General features: G+C 35.8%; 2 protein-coding genes and 1 long non-coding RNA gene across 14 annotated transcripts; 2 read left to right on the top strand and 1 right to left on the bottom strand.

Annotated features, from left to right (window-relative positions):
* The first annotated feature begins 1,257 nt into the window (after positions 1–1,257).
* Positions 1,258–6,164, top strand: LOC125188417. 4 transcript variants are annotated; one of them, XM_048085245.1, is made up of 8 exons: positions 1,258–1,471; positions 1,915–4,049; positions 4,157–4,238; positions 4,384–4,450; positions 5,074–5,259; positions 5,362–5,422; positions 5,591–5,689; positions 5,862–6,164. In XM_048085245.1, exons 2-8 carry the CDS (start codon positions 1,946–1,948, stop codon positions 5,912–5,914), a joined length of 2,652 nt encoding a protein of 883 aa, XP_047941202.1. In that variant the 5' UTR covers positions 1,258–1,471; positions 1,915–1,945; the 3' UTR covers positions 5,915–6,164. The 4 variants fall into 4 exon arrangements, with proteins under 4 accessions (XP_047941202.1, XP_047941203.1, XP_047941200.1 ...); XM_048085246.1 differs by having other exon boundaries at positions 1,915–3,890; positions 3,990–4,049; positions 5,591–6,164; XM_048085243.1 differs by having other exon boundaries at positions 5,591–6,164.
* Positions 6,165–6,859: 695 nt separating this feature from the next.
* On the top strand, positions 6,860–8,327 carry LOC125189080. The gene is made up of 3 exons (XR_007170819.1): positions 6,860–6,935; positions 7,372–7,472; positions 7,744–8,327. It is a non-coding gene; the product is annotated as an uncharacterized LOC125189080 (long non-coding RNA).
* Positions 7,586–12,059, bottom strand: LOC125189079 (transcription initiation factor TFIID subunit 8-like). 9 transcript variants are annotated; one of them, XR_007170818.1, is made up of 5 exons: positions 11,876–12,059; positions 11,709–11,718; positions 8,950–8,993; positions 8,161–8,512; positions 7,586–8,020 (listed from the first exon to the last, which is right to left on the bottom strand). XR_007170818.1 is itself a non-coding variant. In XM_048086271.1 (3 exons), exon 3 carries the CDS (start codon positions 11,504–11,506, stop codon positions 10,361–10,363), a length of 1,146 nt encoding a protein of 381 aa, XP_047942228.1. In that variant the 5' UTR covers positions 11,507–11,559; positions 11,709–11,718; positions 11,876–12,056; the 3' UTR covers positions 10,129–10,360. The 9 variants fall into 9 exon arrangements, 4 of the variants coding, with proteins under 4 accessions (XP_047942228.1, XP_047942229.1, XP_047942230.1 ...); XR_007170816.1 differs by having other exon boundaries at positions 11,709–11,759; XR_007170817.1 differs by lacking the exon at positions 11,709–11,718.
* Positions 12,060–13,972: the final 1,913 nt, after the last annotated feature.

The following is a 13,972-nucleotide window of genomic DNA, read 5'->3' on the forward strand; positions in this document are numbered from 1 at the left end:
AAGTGGTGTAAAAAAAACATTTGATCACTTATGATGAATTAATGTCCTAAACCAATTACTTTAATGTTATTTTTATGTAGTTTATCATTTGAATATTTTTATGGTCATAATTTTGATGTTTTGAATATTATGAGTTATTGATTATTTTGCTAAAATTGTGATTTATGCTTTTTTTAGAGAGATATGAATGATTGTTTTAAACATATTTTTCAAAAGTGTCCTCTTGACACTCTCTTCTTCGTTGTCAAAATAATTGTGTTTGTCTTGGTTTCATTATAAATACTATATTTATTGAATTTTTATTTATAGTGTATTTTTATATTTAATTTTAATCTTCATAGTTATATTATTTTTTATTTTAATTAATTATTTAAAATAGTATGATGAAAAAAATTACGTCGTGCATCGCACGTGGGTTAACACTAGTTTAATTAATACCCGAACTGTTACCGTATATTTTTATAAAAAATGTATCAATCCATATATGTTTACTAGTAGTAGTACTTAAATATCCGAATGCTTGACATTTGAATGAGAATTTCCCAAACTTACATTCTCAATTAAATACATTAATTGTTGAAAAACGAGCAAAAATGGTTCAAAATTAAATGTTTGGTGATAGAAATATCACGCCCGGTAAAATTTATTTCTATATTATTTATTCTACTCCAGATCGAAAAAGGTCGTTGCTTTGATGTAACATTATATTTGTGTTAAAATCCACAGTAGCCCATGATGAGCCCCCTGATCTATTTTCGTAATACTTCCTCCGTTCAAAAAATAGGGCAATTGGTATATGACATGAGTTTTAATATAGAATTGGTAAAGTAAGAGAGAAGAAATAAAAAAGAAGGAGGAAAAGTAAGTGAGAAGTAGTGTTAATGGAATGATGTGTAGAATTATTATTTGCTAAAAATTTTCCATAAATGAATGTGCTCTATTTTTTGTCCATGACCAGAAATGGTAAATGTATGGACGGATGGAGTAATTGTTTTTGATACTCCTACATTTCTTTTTATTTATGGTATAGTTTGAGTATTTAATCACGATTATAATCAGTTAGTAGTATTATTTATGATAAAATATTAATTATCTGTAATTTAGACTTTTATAAAAAAATAATTTGGATTCTGAATTGTTATTGCAAAGTTGAAAATTCGGGTACTAGATTGTAAATATAGGGAGTAAGAGAAATGTTTCTTTGATATATAAATTATTTGGTTTAAAAAGTTACCCTTTTTTCTGCAAATTGCAATCCCTCCCTCTTTCTCCTTTGCAGCACACAGCCATTGCCATTCGCCGTTTGCAAAGGAGCAATAGCCGCGGCCGCAGCTAGGCGACTCAGGAGTGAATCAAACCTCCTGACATCGGCGGTTTCTAATTCTTCTCCGGCCGCCGCTGAGGCAGAAGCAATTGCTACCCCCTACAATTTCCCGGTTGCGGATGCTTGAGGACACTCCACAACGCCCTGGTAAGGGCATTTAGTGGCTGTGCTGTTGATTTCGTGTTTAGTTGTTTATTATGAATCGTTGTGTGTGTTTATCTTCCCAGTTTACAAGTTCTAATTGCAAATTCTTCCTCTGTCAATGTTGGAATTTTATCATGTACCCTCTATGTGTATACATGTATCAATGTTGTGGATTGTGAACTTTTACTTCATGGATGGCTGCTCCTTTCTCGTCTTCTATCAGTACTTATGCTTTGACTGTCAAAGAATGTGATATCTGAATACATATGTGTATGTTAATGGATTATTATGGGAATAAGTTTAGGGCATCCATTGTTGATTGAGAAAAGGAATTCTGCATGGATAACTAATGCGTGTTTCATTGATATAGTGGTCACGGTTGCTTGTAAATTTAGAGCTCCGTTATGTCTTCTAACCTAATTCTAATTTTTGTATTGGTATTGTAGTGTAGGTTAATTATAGTTCTAGTGCCTGTATATGGATATGCTTTCAACAGAAATTTGCTGTGACGAGAAAGCTAACATAGGAAAGAAAAAGACACAAAAGAGCAAGAAGACAATAGTTAAAGATGGAGTCCGAAGCTTGGACCAGAATAACATGTATACTCAGTTGGTGAACGAAAGTACTGACGGAAATGTGTTTGTAGACAAGCTGATTAAAGATGAAGTCCAAAATGCGGGTCGAAGTAAAATGGGTACAAGGTCAATGGCAAAACTTGCTGGAGGAAATGAAACTATTGAGAAGCCTATAGATAAAGATAAACACCAATTTTCTTGCCAAAGTGAAGTGGATAGAGGGTCATCACAACATCTCACTGGAGTAAGTGTGGCTATCGAGAATTCAGAATTACTTGATGAGTATCCAAGTAACATTGATACAGGGTCAACAAAAGTTATTGCTCAAGGAACTGTTCCTGGGAAAAGAACAAAGAAACGAAAAAGAACTGCAAAGGCAGAAACTGAGGCAGAAGCCCAACGTGAATTGAATGCTAGAATTCTTGCCGAAGAAAATCTGACCACCAAGGAATCAAAGATGAAAGATGAAATCCAAAAAAATGGCCTGACTAAAGCGGTGATTGGGAATCAGAAAATTCAAGATGAAACTCAAAGCATGTGCTGCAGTAACTTGAACAATGGGCAAGTACAGATTGCCATCACAAAGAGAAAAATAAAGAAGGCAAATCTGACCAACGAGAAGCCAAAGGTTAAAGATGAACTCCAGACCTTGGACCACAATCAAATGAAAAAAATGTCACCAGAAAATCTTGCTGATGGAAAGGTTATCACTGAGAATTCAAAAACTCTAGATGAAGCTCAAAGCATGGACCAAAATTCAATGGACAAATGGCAGCCGGAAGGAAATCTTGCTCAAGGAGATGTGGCTGGAAAAAGGATAAAGAAGGGGAAAAAAAAGAAGAAAGCAAAAGTTAATGATGAATTCCAAAGTGAAGTGAATGCTAGACCAGTAAATTTAGCTGAAGGAGTTGCAACTCTCAGTAACCAAGAGATTAAAGATGCAGCACAAAGTCTGGCCCAGACTGAAATGGATACAGGTTCAACAGATAGTGTTTCTGAAAGGAATGTGACTATTGATAATCCAGAAGTTCAAGATGAAATTCAGAGCATAGACCTCGCGAAAAAGGATACACGACCTACACAAAATCTCGCTGAGGGAATTGTGATTGTGAAAAGAAAAAAGAAGCATCGAAAAACCAAGAAAGAAAAAGTTGAGGATGAATTCTTGGGCAGAATGGATGCAAGACCTACAGAAAAGCTTGATAAAGCAAATGTCAATATTAAGGTTCCGGGTAATGGAGATGAAGTACCAAATGTGGTCCTGGCAGAAATGGATATTGGGTCAACAGATAATGTTAATGTGTCTATCAAGTTACCAAAAGATGAAGATGAATTTCAGATCAGAGAAAAAGTGGATATAAGACCAACACAACATTCTGCTGAAGGGAATGCGACTGTGAAAAGAGAAAAGAGGCGACAAAAAAAAGACAAGAAGGCAAAAGTTGAGGATGAATTCTCCGGCAGAAGGGATGCCGGACCAACAGAAAAGCTTGCTGAAGTAAATGTAAATGCCAAGATTCTAGAGACTAGAGATGAAGTTCCAAATGTGGGTATGACTCCAATGGATACAGGGTCAACAGCTATTGTTGCTGAAAGGAATGTGATAATCGAGAAACCAAAAGTTCAAGATGAATTCCAGATCATAGACCAGGCAAAAGTGGATACAGGACCGACACAACGTCTTGAAGGAAATGCGACTGTGAAAAGAAAAAAGAGACGAGGAAAGGCCAAGAAGGAAAAAGTTAAGGATGAATTCTCTAGCAGAATGGATGAAGGATCGACAGAAAATCTGGAGAGGGGAAATGGTCATGCTGAGGGGAGGAGTGCAGTCCCTACTTGCAATGCATGTACTGCGAAGGATGCGGAAATCTTATGGCTTAAAACGACTCCGATTGTCTCAGTTAGGAAAAAACTTATTGTCCTTGATATAAATGGTTTGCTTGCAGATGTAGTATTCCCAGCCCCAAAACATTATAAAGCGGATATTAAAATACTGGGAAGAGCAGGTCAGGATTGAATGTTGCTTTGTTTTCTTAGAATTGCTGATATTTAAGCATCAATTTATTAGGATAAAAATATAGTGGATTGACTGCTGGTCGTTATCCTGTTGTAGTTTTCAAGAGACCCTTCTGCGATGATTTTTTGAAGTTCTGTTTCCAGAACTTTTATGTGGGCATATGGTCATCAAGAGCCAAGTACTCCTCAAACTATACTATCTCCTTTTTCAGATCACTGCATTATTTTCTTTCATGCTTTCTGTTCTAGTTTCGGAACCATCTCCAAGTTTGTTGTGTTGAGACTTAATTTCTAACTTTGGCATATACATCTGAAACTACACAGGAAAATACTTGATGCAGTTGTGAGTTATTTACTGGGAGACCAAAAGGACAAGTTGCTATTTTGTTGGGTAAGCTTTCTCTGATATTTACCAAAGTAGCTTTTGTACATTTAATGGTCCAATAAAATCTTTTTGGATTATTTTGGCGTTATTGATGAATATTCATATAATCAATTTCCTGTGCTGCCTAAATGCACACATCCTAGTGACTAACTATACTATAGTATAAAGAAACAAAAAGTACGAGATGTGCATTGAACATGCCATGGGGGATATAATAGTGCATATAAGTTTGTCTATCGAATTGATCCACTGTTGTTTGGTTGATAGTATACAAATCCTATTGCACATATCCTAGTGGCTTATTTTATATTGAAAGCAACATAACCCTCCTTGCCTATCTATTCCCACCACCAAGGCACCAACAAAAAAAATGAGATTTGCATTTGAACACGCCATGGGGCTATAATAGTGCATATAATCATGTCTATGGAATTGTTCCACTGCTGTTTGATTGAAAGTATCAGCTCGCATATGTGCTCGAATTGGTCTAATATCAAAATCTTCTTTGCCTATGTAATTATCTACTAACGCCATTTAATGTTGGTTTCAGCTCTTGGATTGACTCTTTTCTTGAATGCAAATTATAATTTTATAAATTTGTATCATTTATGTACTATATTACAATGCAGGATATGAGATATTGTACACAAACAGGGTTCAAAACTCTTGAAAATCGTCATAAGCCCTTGGTCTGCAAGGAGCTAAGGAACATTTGGGAAAAGGATAATCCTAGTATCCCATGGAAAAAAGGAGATTTTGATGAAACAAACACTGTGTTGCTGGATGATTCTCCTTACAAGTCCTTACTAAATCCTGTAAGCTTTTCTTCCTATTTATTTAATGGTGCTTGTTTTTCAACTTCTATTTCCATTAGCTTCTTCTTTCTACTAATCCTCACTTTTGTTTGGCTTGCTTAGTTGCATTCAGCAATATCTCCCAATCCATACCAGTACTCAGACACCAATGATAATTCACTAGGTCATATACTTTTCCATGTATATATCTATTTTTTTTTTGGTTCTCAGTTTCATTCCCCAAAAACGTACATACTAAGTTTGATCTCTATTGGTAAAGGAGATGGCATTAGCCTTGATATTTTGACTTTTTTCAGTTGCTGACGATAGGTGATGAATACTTGTTTTGCAGGTCCCGGAGGTGATCTTCGAGTTTATTTGGATGGTCTGGCAGCATCTGAAAATGTGCAGAATTATGTGGAGCAACACCCGTTTGGTCAAAGACCTATAGGTGAGCAAGACCTTTCTTGGGAGTTCTACTGTAGGGTACTCAAACAGATGTCCAACGATGAAATATCCCAATCCCAAGTTGAGGCTTAAATTATAGCTCAAGAGGCTTATAGGGCTTATGTTTAGGCTTATAGCAAAGGATGTTTTCTTTTTGAACTATGATTTTGTGTTAGGTGAAAAGTTGATGCACCGGGATTCACCCGAGAAGGTATATTTGCTACATTAGGAGCGTTAGCCAATGGAACCCATCAAGGAATTTGGTTATCTTTGGACTGGTACGGTCATGGCCGTCGTTCACTAGGGCTATGGTTGAGGCTCACCTGTCGTTATACAGTTTATACTATACTGGCCTTGGTTTTTGATGCCGTTAAAGGGGTATTTTTGTAATTTACTCTTGAAGAAAAATATTGTCATTTGATCCTCTCACTCGTGCATCTAAATGTGTATGAAAGACCAAATGTTGCATTTCGATTTAAGTTATTTTTTCACAAAAAATATAATAAATTAAAGAAGTTCACAAAAAATATAATAAATTAAAGAAGTTCATAAAGAATTATAACAATATTCTAATTGTATATGTTTATTGAAAATTTTTGGAAATATTTATTTTTTATAATATTTATATGTTAAAAAGCTGTCAGAATGCGTATTAGCATTGATATATTTTACACTTTTAATCCATTTGTTTTGTGTTAAATTAATATGCTCAATTATGTTGTTTGTGTAAAACGTACAGTTTGCAATGTAGTGATGCAGTGTTAGGCCTCCGCCTCCCCCAAGGTTTAGGAACCACCTGTTACAATTTTGGAAAATCTTAAATCAGAACCGAGCCTTGAGCATATCTTCGGTTATGGTTTCGAACCGTCGGTTTTTCGGCAGTTTTCACGGTTCTGGTTCGGTTTCAACAATCTTTTGTGTTGCCAGTTCAGAACCGACAGTTATAGCTACTCCATTTCCATTTTAATTTCGCGATTCCTGTTCAAAACCGTAACCGCTGTTTTCAGTTTCATGGTTAACTGCCGATTCATTAAACTTTGGGCATCTGTAGGCCTCCTTAGTATATAATGTAGCAAAAGTGATGAGCTACGGGTAGCACCATAGTGGTGTGTTGTTTAGGTTAGCAATTTTGCTACCCTATTATTTTGTCCAATGTGGGCCCATGAGTGCACTCTGCTACCAAACTCCCATATTGCGAGTGCGTTAACTACAAGTGCCTGCTGTGGCCTATGTGACTGGCATGCTGCATGGTATGTTTTTCAATTTTTTTATTTTATTTATATCTTGTATATATATTTTTGGGGTATTTGTATGTAAACTCTAGAACATTTGGCCAAATTTTAATTTTGCATAACTTTAAAATCCACTTATAAATTGCCAAATTATTGATTTGTTCTGATTTTGTAATCAATCGGGCTATAATACGATCGAATATAAATCATAATTCATCAAATGAATTAGTCCATTCGGTACCCAATAGATGTCCCACAATTAAGCACATAGGCAGACACAGAAATGAATGAGTAGGGGATAAATTTTCAAAATTTTATTTAAAAACAAATTTGTTAAGGGCATTTATATAATAATATAATAAGCTCGGTTAATCTCTTTAGCAAAACTATGCTTACCTTTCTTTCTAGATTAATTGCTTTACGCAAATAATGACGGTTAGCATTTCTGCCACAGGATCATGTGACAACACCAAAACAAGACATGCTCGCAGTGATTCCAACAGAACAACCAAGTCCAGTTTCAGTTCTTGATACTGCATTCAACAGCTTTACAAGGTATTGATCTGCTGTCCTGAGTAAAAACTTTCAACATCGGATTCAAATTTGCAATATGGTATCTTTTAGTTATGCAAAACTTGGCAATATGCAAGTAACTACAAATCCAAGGATGGTGCGCACTTCATAATTTCATATGCATGTTAGGTCTCGCATCGTCTAAATAACAGCTCTAACATATTTACGACTGGCAAAATTGTGCCATATAGGTAACATCGTGAATAGTTCATCTGGCTAACAAATGATCTTTGTTTCTGCCAATGAATAAAAGACGAGAGCCCAAGTCCCGATCAGGCAGAAGATCAGGAGATCTGTTTGTCTTGATTCACGAGTCTGGATATTGTTGAAGACTAAACCAAGAAACTGCTGCAAATGACAATGAATATACATATCAGAGCACTAATTCACGTGAGAGATACATTAACAAAGATGCCACCAGCATTCGAACTCTTCAAAGATACGATTATCATCTGAATGGGCAGCCATCTCCTTTCCTTACATGCCCTTCAAGAAGAGGATGATCCAATTGAGGAAGCAAATGAAGAACTCTGCCAAAATATGAAAATAATGACAAGAAACTAAATCAGTAAGTCCAGAGAAAAATTGATACTGATGTGGCAAAATGAAATACTGGTTCGAGAAATAACCTCAGGCATATTATTTACAACATGAAGGAGACTGAGCTTACAGGGGCTTATTAGGGAAGATGGAACAATTATGCAGGATGCCACATTGCAATCTTGATGATGAGGTCATCACATGTGAACTGAAACCTCTTGCAGGGAACTCTTTACCATGTAGTATTGTCACCCGGTTCTTTCTTATTTTGTAAATACATAGTATATTTTGCTTTCAGAAGTATTCCATGTACAACAGATCCAATTGACTTGAAAAGTATCAGCTTTTCTTCAAAATGCTTCAGTCTATGACCACTCACTTATGCAAATCATCTTTGAGGTCATAATTGCAACGTGAAGGAAAATTGGCAGCACAACATCACAGTGCATGAAACTAACAGTAGGCATCAGTTGTTTCTCATTCTGAAAATATCGGTGCTATCAGCAATATAGTTATTAATGAGAAAATTTTCTTTACACACTGCGTTACAGTAGTAGAAACTGAGGGTGCCTCTAATATACTGATATCAAATCAACAGTTCCTGAAAACTGAAAAAAACTGCAATTAAATATTTACTTCGTTTGAACAACACAAGGAGCTCATACGTTGAAACTTGAAAGATTGCAAACTAAATATATGTTGAAATAGGACAGCTTATTTCTCCGATGTTAGACCTTACACTATATAGAATGCAGTGTTTGACTCTAACCTTAATGGAACTGGGAATGCCTATGGAATCATTGATTATGTTGCTATGCAGTAAAAGGACTGATTATAACATTCTTGCTTGAAATGGTACTCCAAGGAAGTTTTAACAAGAATGAAAAGTGCCACACACACAAAGCAACTCTATTCATACCATGGATGGTAGGGGGGTTAAAGCAGGATAAAATCCATGAGCAACTGCAAAATAAGGGAACAAGATACTGGAGTGGGTATAAAAGAACATAACAGCCAGTGCAATTTGCAACATAATTCCGATAAACTACTTAACTCTGCCGCTAACTTAGTTATCAAGTGAAAATTCAACAAACTTATGATCTTATGTTATAATAGGATAGTGTAGCAAAACAACAACTTCAAAAACGTTTAAGCCATTTGAAGCCATAATAAAGCTACAAACACAATAGAAAAGTTCCTTGCAAATGTCTACACTCAATGAAGAAGCCATGCCACCTTATTCATGGGTGTCCTCTGGAATCCATTATGCAGTATTATGCAATCTAAAATACTCCATTGATCCCCTAAGAATAGAGAGTTTGGGGACAACACGGATTTTAATGCGAAATTGGTAAAGTAGGTTGCAAGTTGAAGTAATATTGTGTGTGGGTAGTGGAACCCACATCGTTACTAATGTAATGTATGGTGAATAAGTTTCCAAAAATAGAAGTGGAATAATTTTGGTGGACGGATGAAAATGGCAAAACGAAACTAGTTTTTGGAGACAGAGGGAGTATACAACATCGTGAAAAGGAAACAAGACAGGCCAAATTTTAAATTTCAAATAATAAATTATGTAAACAGTCATATAGTGGTATCACCACTGCTGTGTTACCATAAAATATTGTAGTACCAACGTCCAACAGACATAGTGTTCATAAGAAAAATTGTGTGGTTCATTTACCAAGACATGGAACTTGAGTGGCACAAAGCGCTAAGCATTTAAATGTAGTTCATAATCAAGAATGCACTCTTAGCAATTTGCTTCAAACAAATACTACAGCACTGAGGATTGGTATTTACTTTTCTTATTAAAATGAGGTTCTACTAGAGTCTCTTAGTCTTAGTATTATTGAATGCAATAAATGCTTGAACAGCAGTAACATATCAAAATGTAGGCAATACAAATAGTCTAATGATCAGATAAACTTTGTTGCTGTACAAGCTAGAACCTGCTATGTCTATTGTTGGAGTAGTTTTACAGACACAGTGCATCTTGTAGCTGAACCATCCCAATAAGCAACAAATACAGTGAAGATAAGGTAAACATAATGGCTTAACCATTGGGTCACAGGATACAAGGTAAAACAACAAAAACTCGAAAACTAATAATTTTAATTTCAGTTATTGAAAAAATTTTCAATGACATGGGTTCATGCAAACAACTGACAACTAACCCTCAACAACTCAGCGAAACTTTCCATTCAAAACTCTAAAATGCTTGTGCACTGTGCAGAGAATATCAAGCTTCTTGACTCTGACTACTACGAAGCAAGCATTGGATGCTAGCTCCGAAAAGAATTATACAGTCTCTAATTAAACATTCTAATTTACACATTAGACACTTCTGGTTGATACTCCGTATTTCCCCAAAGGATCTTCTCAGCCATATCGTTCTTCTTGTCTGCTTCATCATGATCGTCACCAAACCAAGAAGTTCTCTCAGTGCCGTTGTTTTGAGGTTTTGTCACCGTGCCTAAGGATTTCTTAACATTCCCAACCTTAAATTGTACATTGGCCCTCCCATTTAAAGGAATCTTTTTCCTTTCCTCAGGTTCACAAGGACCACTCCTTGCAGCTTCACTGGCTTGCAAAGATGGCTTCGTAATCGAAACATGGTTTTCCATAACTTCGTGACTTTGATGATACCCAGACCCCAAAGACTCATCGATGAGCCTAGCTGGCAGACTAGGCAAAGATACCTCCTTTTCCCAAGATTGAAGAGGGGTGGCAAGAAATGGATTGTTTTCTGCTGCTCGTTGTGCCTTTGCCGCATCCCCTTGTTCAACAATTGCTCCCGCTTCAGATCCATTACACATAAACTTCTGCTGCAAATTCAGCAAAGACCTCTCAGCTCTCCTGTTCTGTTTTTCAACCTGCTGAATCTTAACAGCTTCGGTTTCTGAGCCTTTCTCATTTGCAGAACTTAACTCAGCATAAGTCACAGGATCAGGAAACTTGGGCAACCATCTAGGTATATGTTCTTCAGGGGGGGTTTCCTGTGCCTGAGCAAAACTAAGGTCCAATACCCTTTCTCTAACAACTGGAAAAGCAGGAATCGGATATACAAATGGGATTTCATCAGCTTGACTAACAAATCGAATTATATCCTTCACAACGCCGGATCGTGCAAGGCAATGCCTAAAATCAGAAGCACCTGGAAAACCCTGAACTGAGCCCAGATGCTCCAACCCCTGAATCACATCAAATACATTACACTGCTCCCTGTTAGCTAAATTCGCGTAAGAAGACGCCATTTTTCCTATTTCCTGAATATATCTCACCGCTACATCAGCGAGATTATCCAATGCAGACTGCTGAAAGCTCTGAAAACCTAAGCTTTCACAAACCTGCGCCACCACATTCCTGGCAATGGCCTGCGTAAATTCGTCTTTTCCCAACTTCTTTTTCTTCCTCGTTGACTGCAGATTCTCTTTCTCACCAAAGAACTTATCTTTCCCCTCTCCATGGCTCATACTCCGTATTAGACAATAGTTCAGGATATCACACTATCATCGAATTGAATAACCTTTATCGAACCAATTGATCGATTTAGACAAAACAACCACATTACCGATCACGATTCATCGGTGCAACATTAAAGAAGAAACCAGTTATGGCACTCCGATCCTATTGAGGTAACAAAAAACGATAATTCACAGAGCAATCAATACGTACCTGGAATTTTCTAGGGTTTAAGCCGGGCACATGGAAAGAAACACAAATGAGCTCCCGCATAAAAGAAAATTGGGTGAATTTATTTGACTAACAAAAAGATTGTGAATATCAACTAATCAAAATCCCTAAACACCCAATTCCAGATAAAATCGAAGTTGGGGGAAAACCTATTGGTGACTGCGGTTTATAGACGGCGAGGCGAAGTAGTGTGTGTGGTCCGGCTACGGAGGTCGTCAAAGTTGCGAGTGTTCATCCAATTCCGACCTCAGATGAGTTAATCGCTATTCGCTATTCAAAAAACGATTTTTTGTTTAGAAATTGGCATCGAACGTGACTGCCGGAGCAAGGACTTATTTGAATAAATATACCGACCAAAATGAAAATTTGAATTTCGTCTGTATTTTGAAAAAACTGAACTATTCGGATCGGTTATAATTTGACATTTTCAAAAACCAAAAAAACTAAAATTCGAATTGCTAGCTAATATTGATACGAGGGAACATCTTTTTTGGTCCACGAACTTTGTCAAAGTATCATTTTAGGTCCGTGAACTTTGAAAATATCATTTGAGGTCCATTAACTATGGGTTAATATCAATCGAAGTACTTTTTACTATTTCCAAGTTTTTTCAGACGAAAATACCCTCAATACATTTAAGGGTACATATTTTTAATAAACTTATCACATACTCATATTTTTTATATCTTTACTAAATATAACTTGACCTTCAATATTATCACTTAATTTTGTGACATGCAAGAAAAGTTCCTTCTTCAAATTTTTATAATTAAAGAATTTTAAAACATTTTTGAGGTATGGACACTCACAAAAATTAATATCACAGTCAATAGACGACACTTGAATATTGATAAATATCTCTACTATATATTTTTGACAATATATCAATATTCAAGTATCGTCTATTGACCGTTACTTAATTTTTACGAGAATCCGTACCTCAAAAATATTTGAAAATTTTTTAATTATAAAAAGTTGTAGAATGAACTTTTCTTGTCACAAAATTAAGCGATAATATTGAAGGTCAAACTATATTTAGAAAATTCGTCAAAAAAATATATAGTAAAGATATTTATAAAAAATATGAGTATATGATAAGTTTATTAAAAAGATGTACCCTCAAATGTATTGAGGGTATTTTCGTCTAAAAAATCTTGGAAACAGTAAAAAAGTAATTAGATTGATATTAACTCATAGCTGACGGACCTCAAATGATATTTTCAAAGTTCACGTACCTAAAATGATACTTTGACAAAGTTCGTGGAAAAAAAATGTTTCCCCTATTAAAAAAAGGTAAATCTAAATTGAGAAAGAACCCTTTTCGGCTAATTCCAATTCCATGGATTCTAGAAAGTATAATAATAAAAAGAAGGAACATTTTTTTTGTCCACAAACTTTGCTAAAGTATCATTTTAGGTCCGTAAACTTTGAAAATATCATTTGAGGTATGCTAACTATGGGTTAATATCAATTGAAGTACTTTTTTACTATTTCCAAGTTTTTCTGGACGAAAATACCCTCAATACCTTAAAGGGTATATATTTTTAATAAACTTATCATATACTCATTGTAACAGCCCGGATTTCTAGGGTATAATAAATGCGGCGACTGCTAACTAAGCGAACTTAAGGCGACAAGAATGTAGACTAGGGTTTCATTTAAAGAGATTTGATCAAGTATTTAATGAACTGTCAAGGCGATAAGTCAACGGCTTAATCACGAAAACAAGATTTAATAGAATCATAGGCTAAGCTCAAAAGTCAAGGGTTTAACAAAACGCAATAATTCGCCATATTCCAATTCAAAGAAATAAGTTTGAATCAACCAAAAATAAATAAGTTTTAAAAAGAATTCAGCGGAAGCAATCCAAGAGAAAGCGGAACCATGTATGAGGACACGACTACACTTAAAGTTCCAAACATCCATTTTATTCGATTCATCTGTCTCAACACCACCGATCGCCCATCGCCGCTCAACCTGCACATAGGGAAAACACATGCAGGGCTGAGTATTTTAAACATACCCAGTGGACTCATGCCAAAACGTTTTAATAGTTATGTCACCCTTACCATAGTGAACTCGATGTTTAATATTTAATTTAAAAGATAGCATCGAGTATCACAAAATATTTCATGGACTGGCCAGTCAAACAATACCTCCCATTATTCTCATCAATCAACAATATCATATGGTGCGACGAAGTGTGGCCACACTTTCGCCCACGAGACCGGCCGACTAGCAAGGAC

This window comes from Salvia hispanica, chromosome 5 (genome assembly GCF_023119035.1).
Source record: "Salvia hispanica cultivar TCC Black 2014 chromosome 5, UniMelb_Shisp_WGS_1.0, whole genome shotgun sequence".
NCBI classification, from domain to species: domain Eukaryota; kingdom Viridiplantae; phylum Streptophyta; class Magnoliopsida; order Lamiales; family Lamiaceae; genus Salvia; species Salvia hispanica.

Excerpts from the sequence above, each read along its gene's own strand:
- LOC125188417 (XM_048085243.1), top strand. The coding sequence starts at position 1,946 with ATGGATATGCTTTCAACAGAAATTTGCTGTGACGAGAAAGCTAACATA. Across the intron at positions 5,260-5,361 it reads ACAAGTCCTTACTAAATCCT|TTGCATTCAGCAATATCTCC; the intron begins GTAAGCTTTTCT and ends TGGCTTGCTTAG. Across the intron at positions 5,423-5,590 it reads CACCAATGATAATTCACTAG|GTCCCGGAGGTGATCTTCGA; the intron begins GTCATATACTTT and ends CTTGTTTTGCAG.
- LOC125189079 (XM_048086272.1), bottom strand. The coding sequence starts at position 11,506 with ATGAGCCATGGAGAGGGGAAAGATAAGTTCTTTGGTGAGAAAGAGAAT.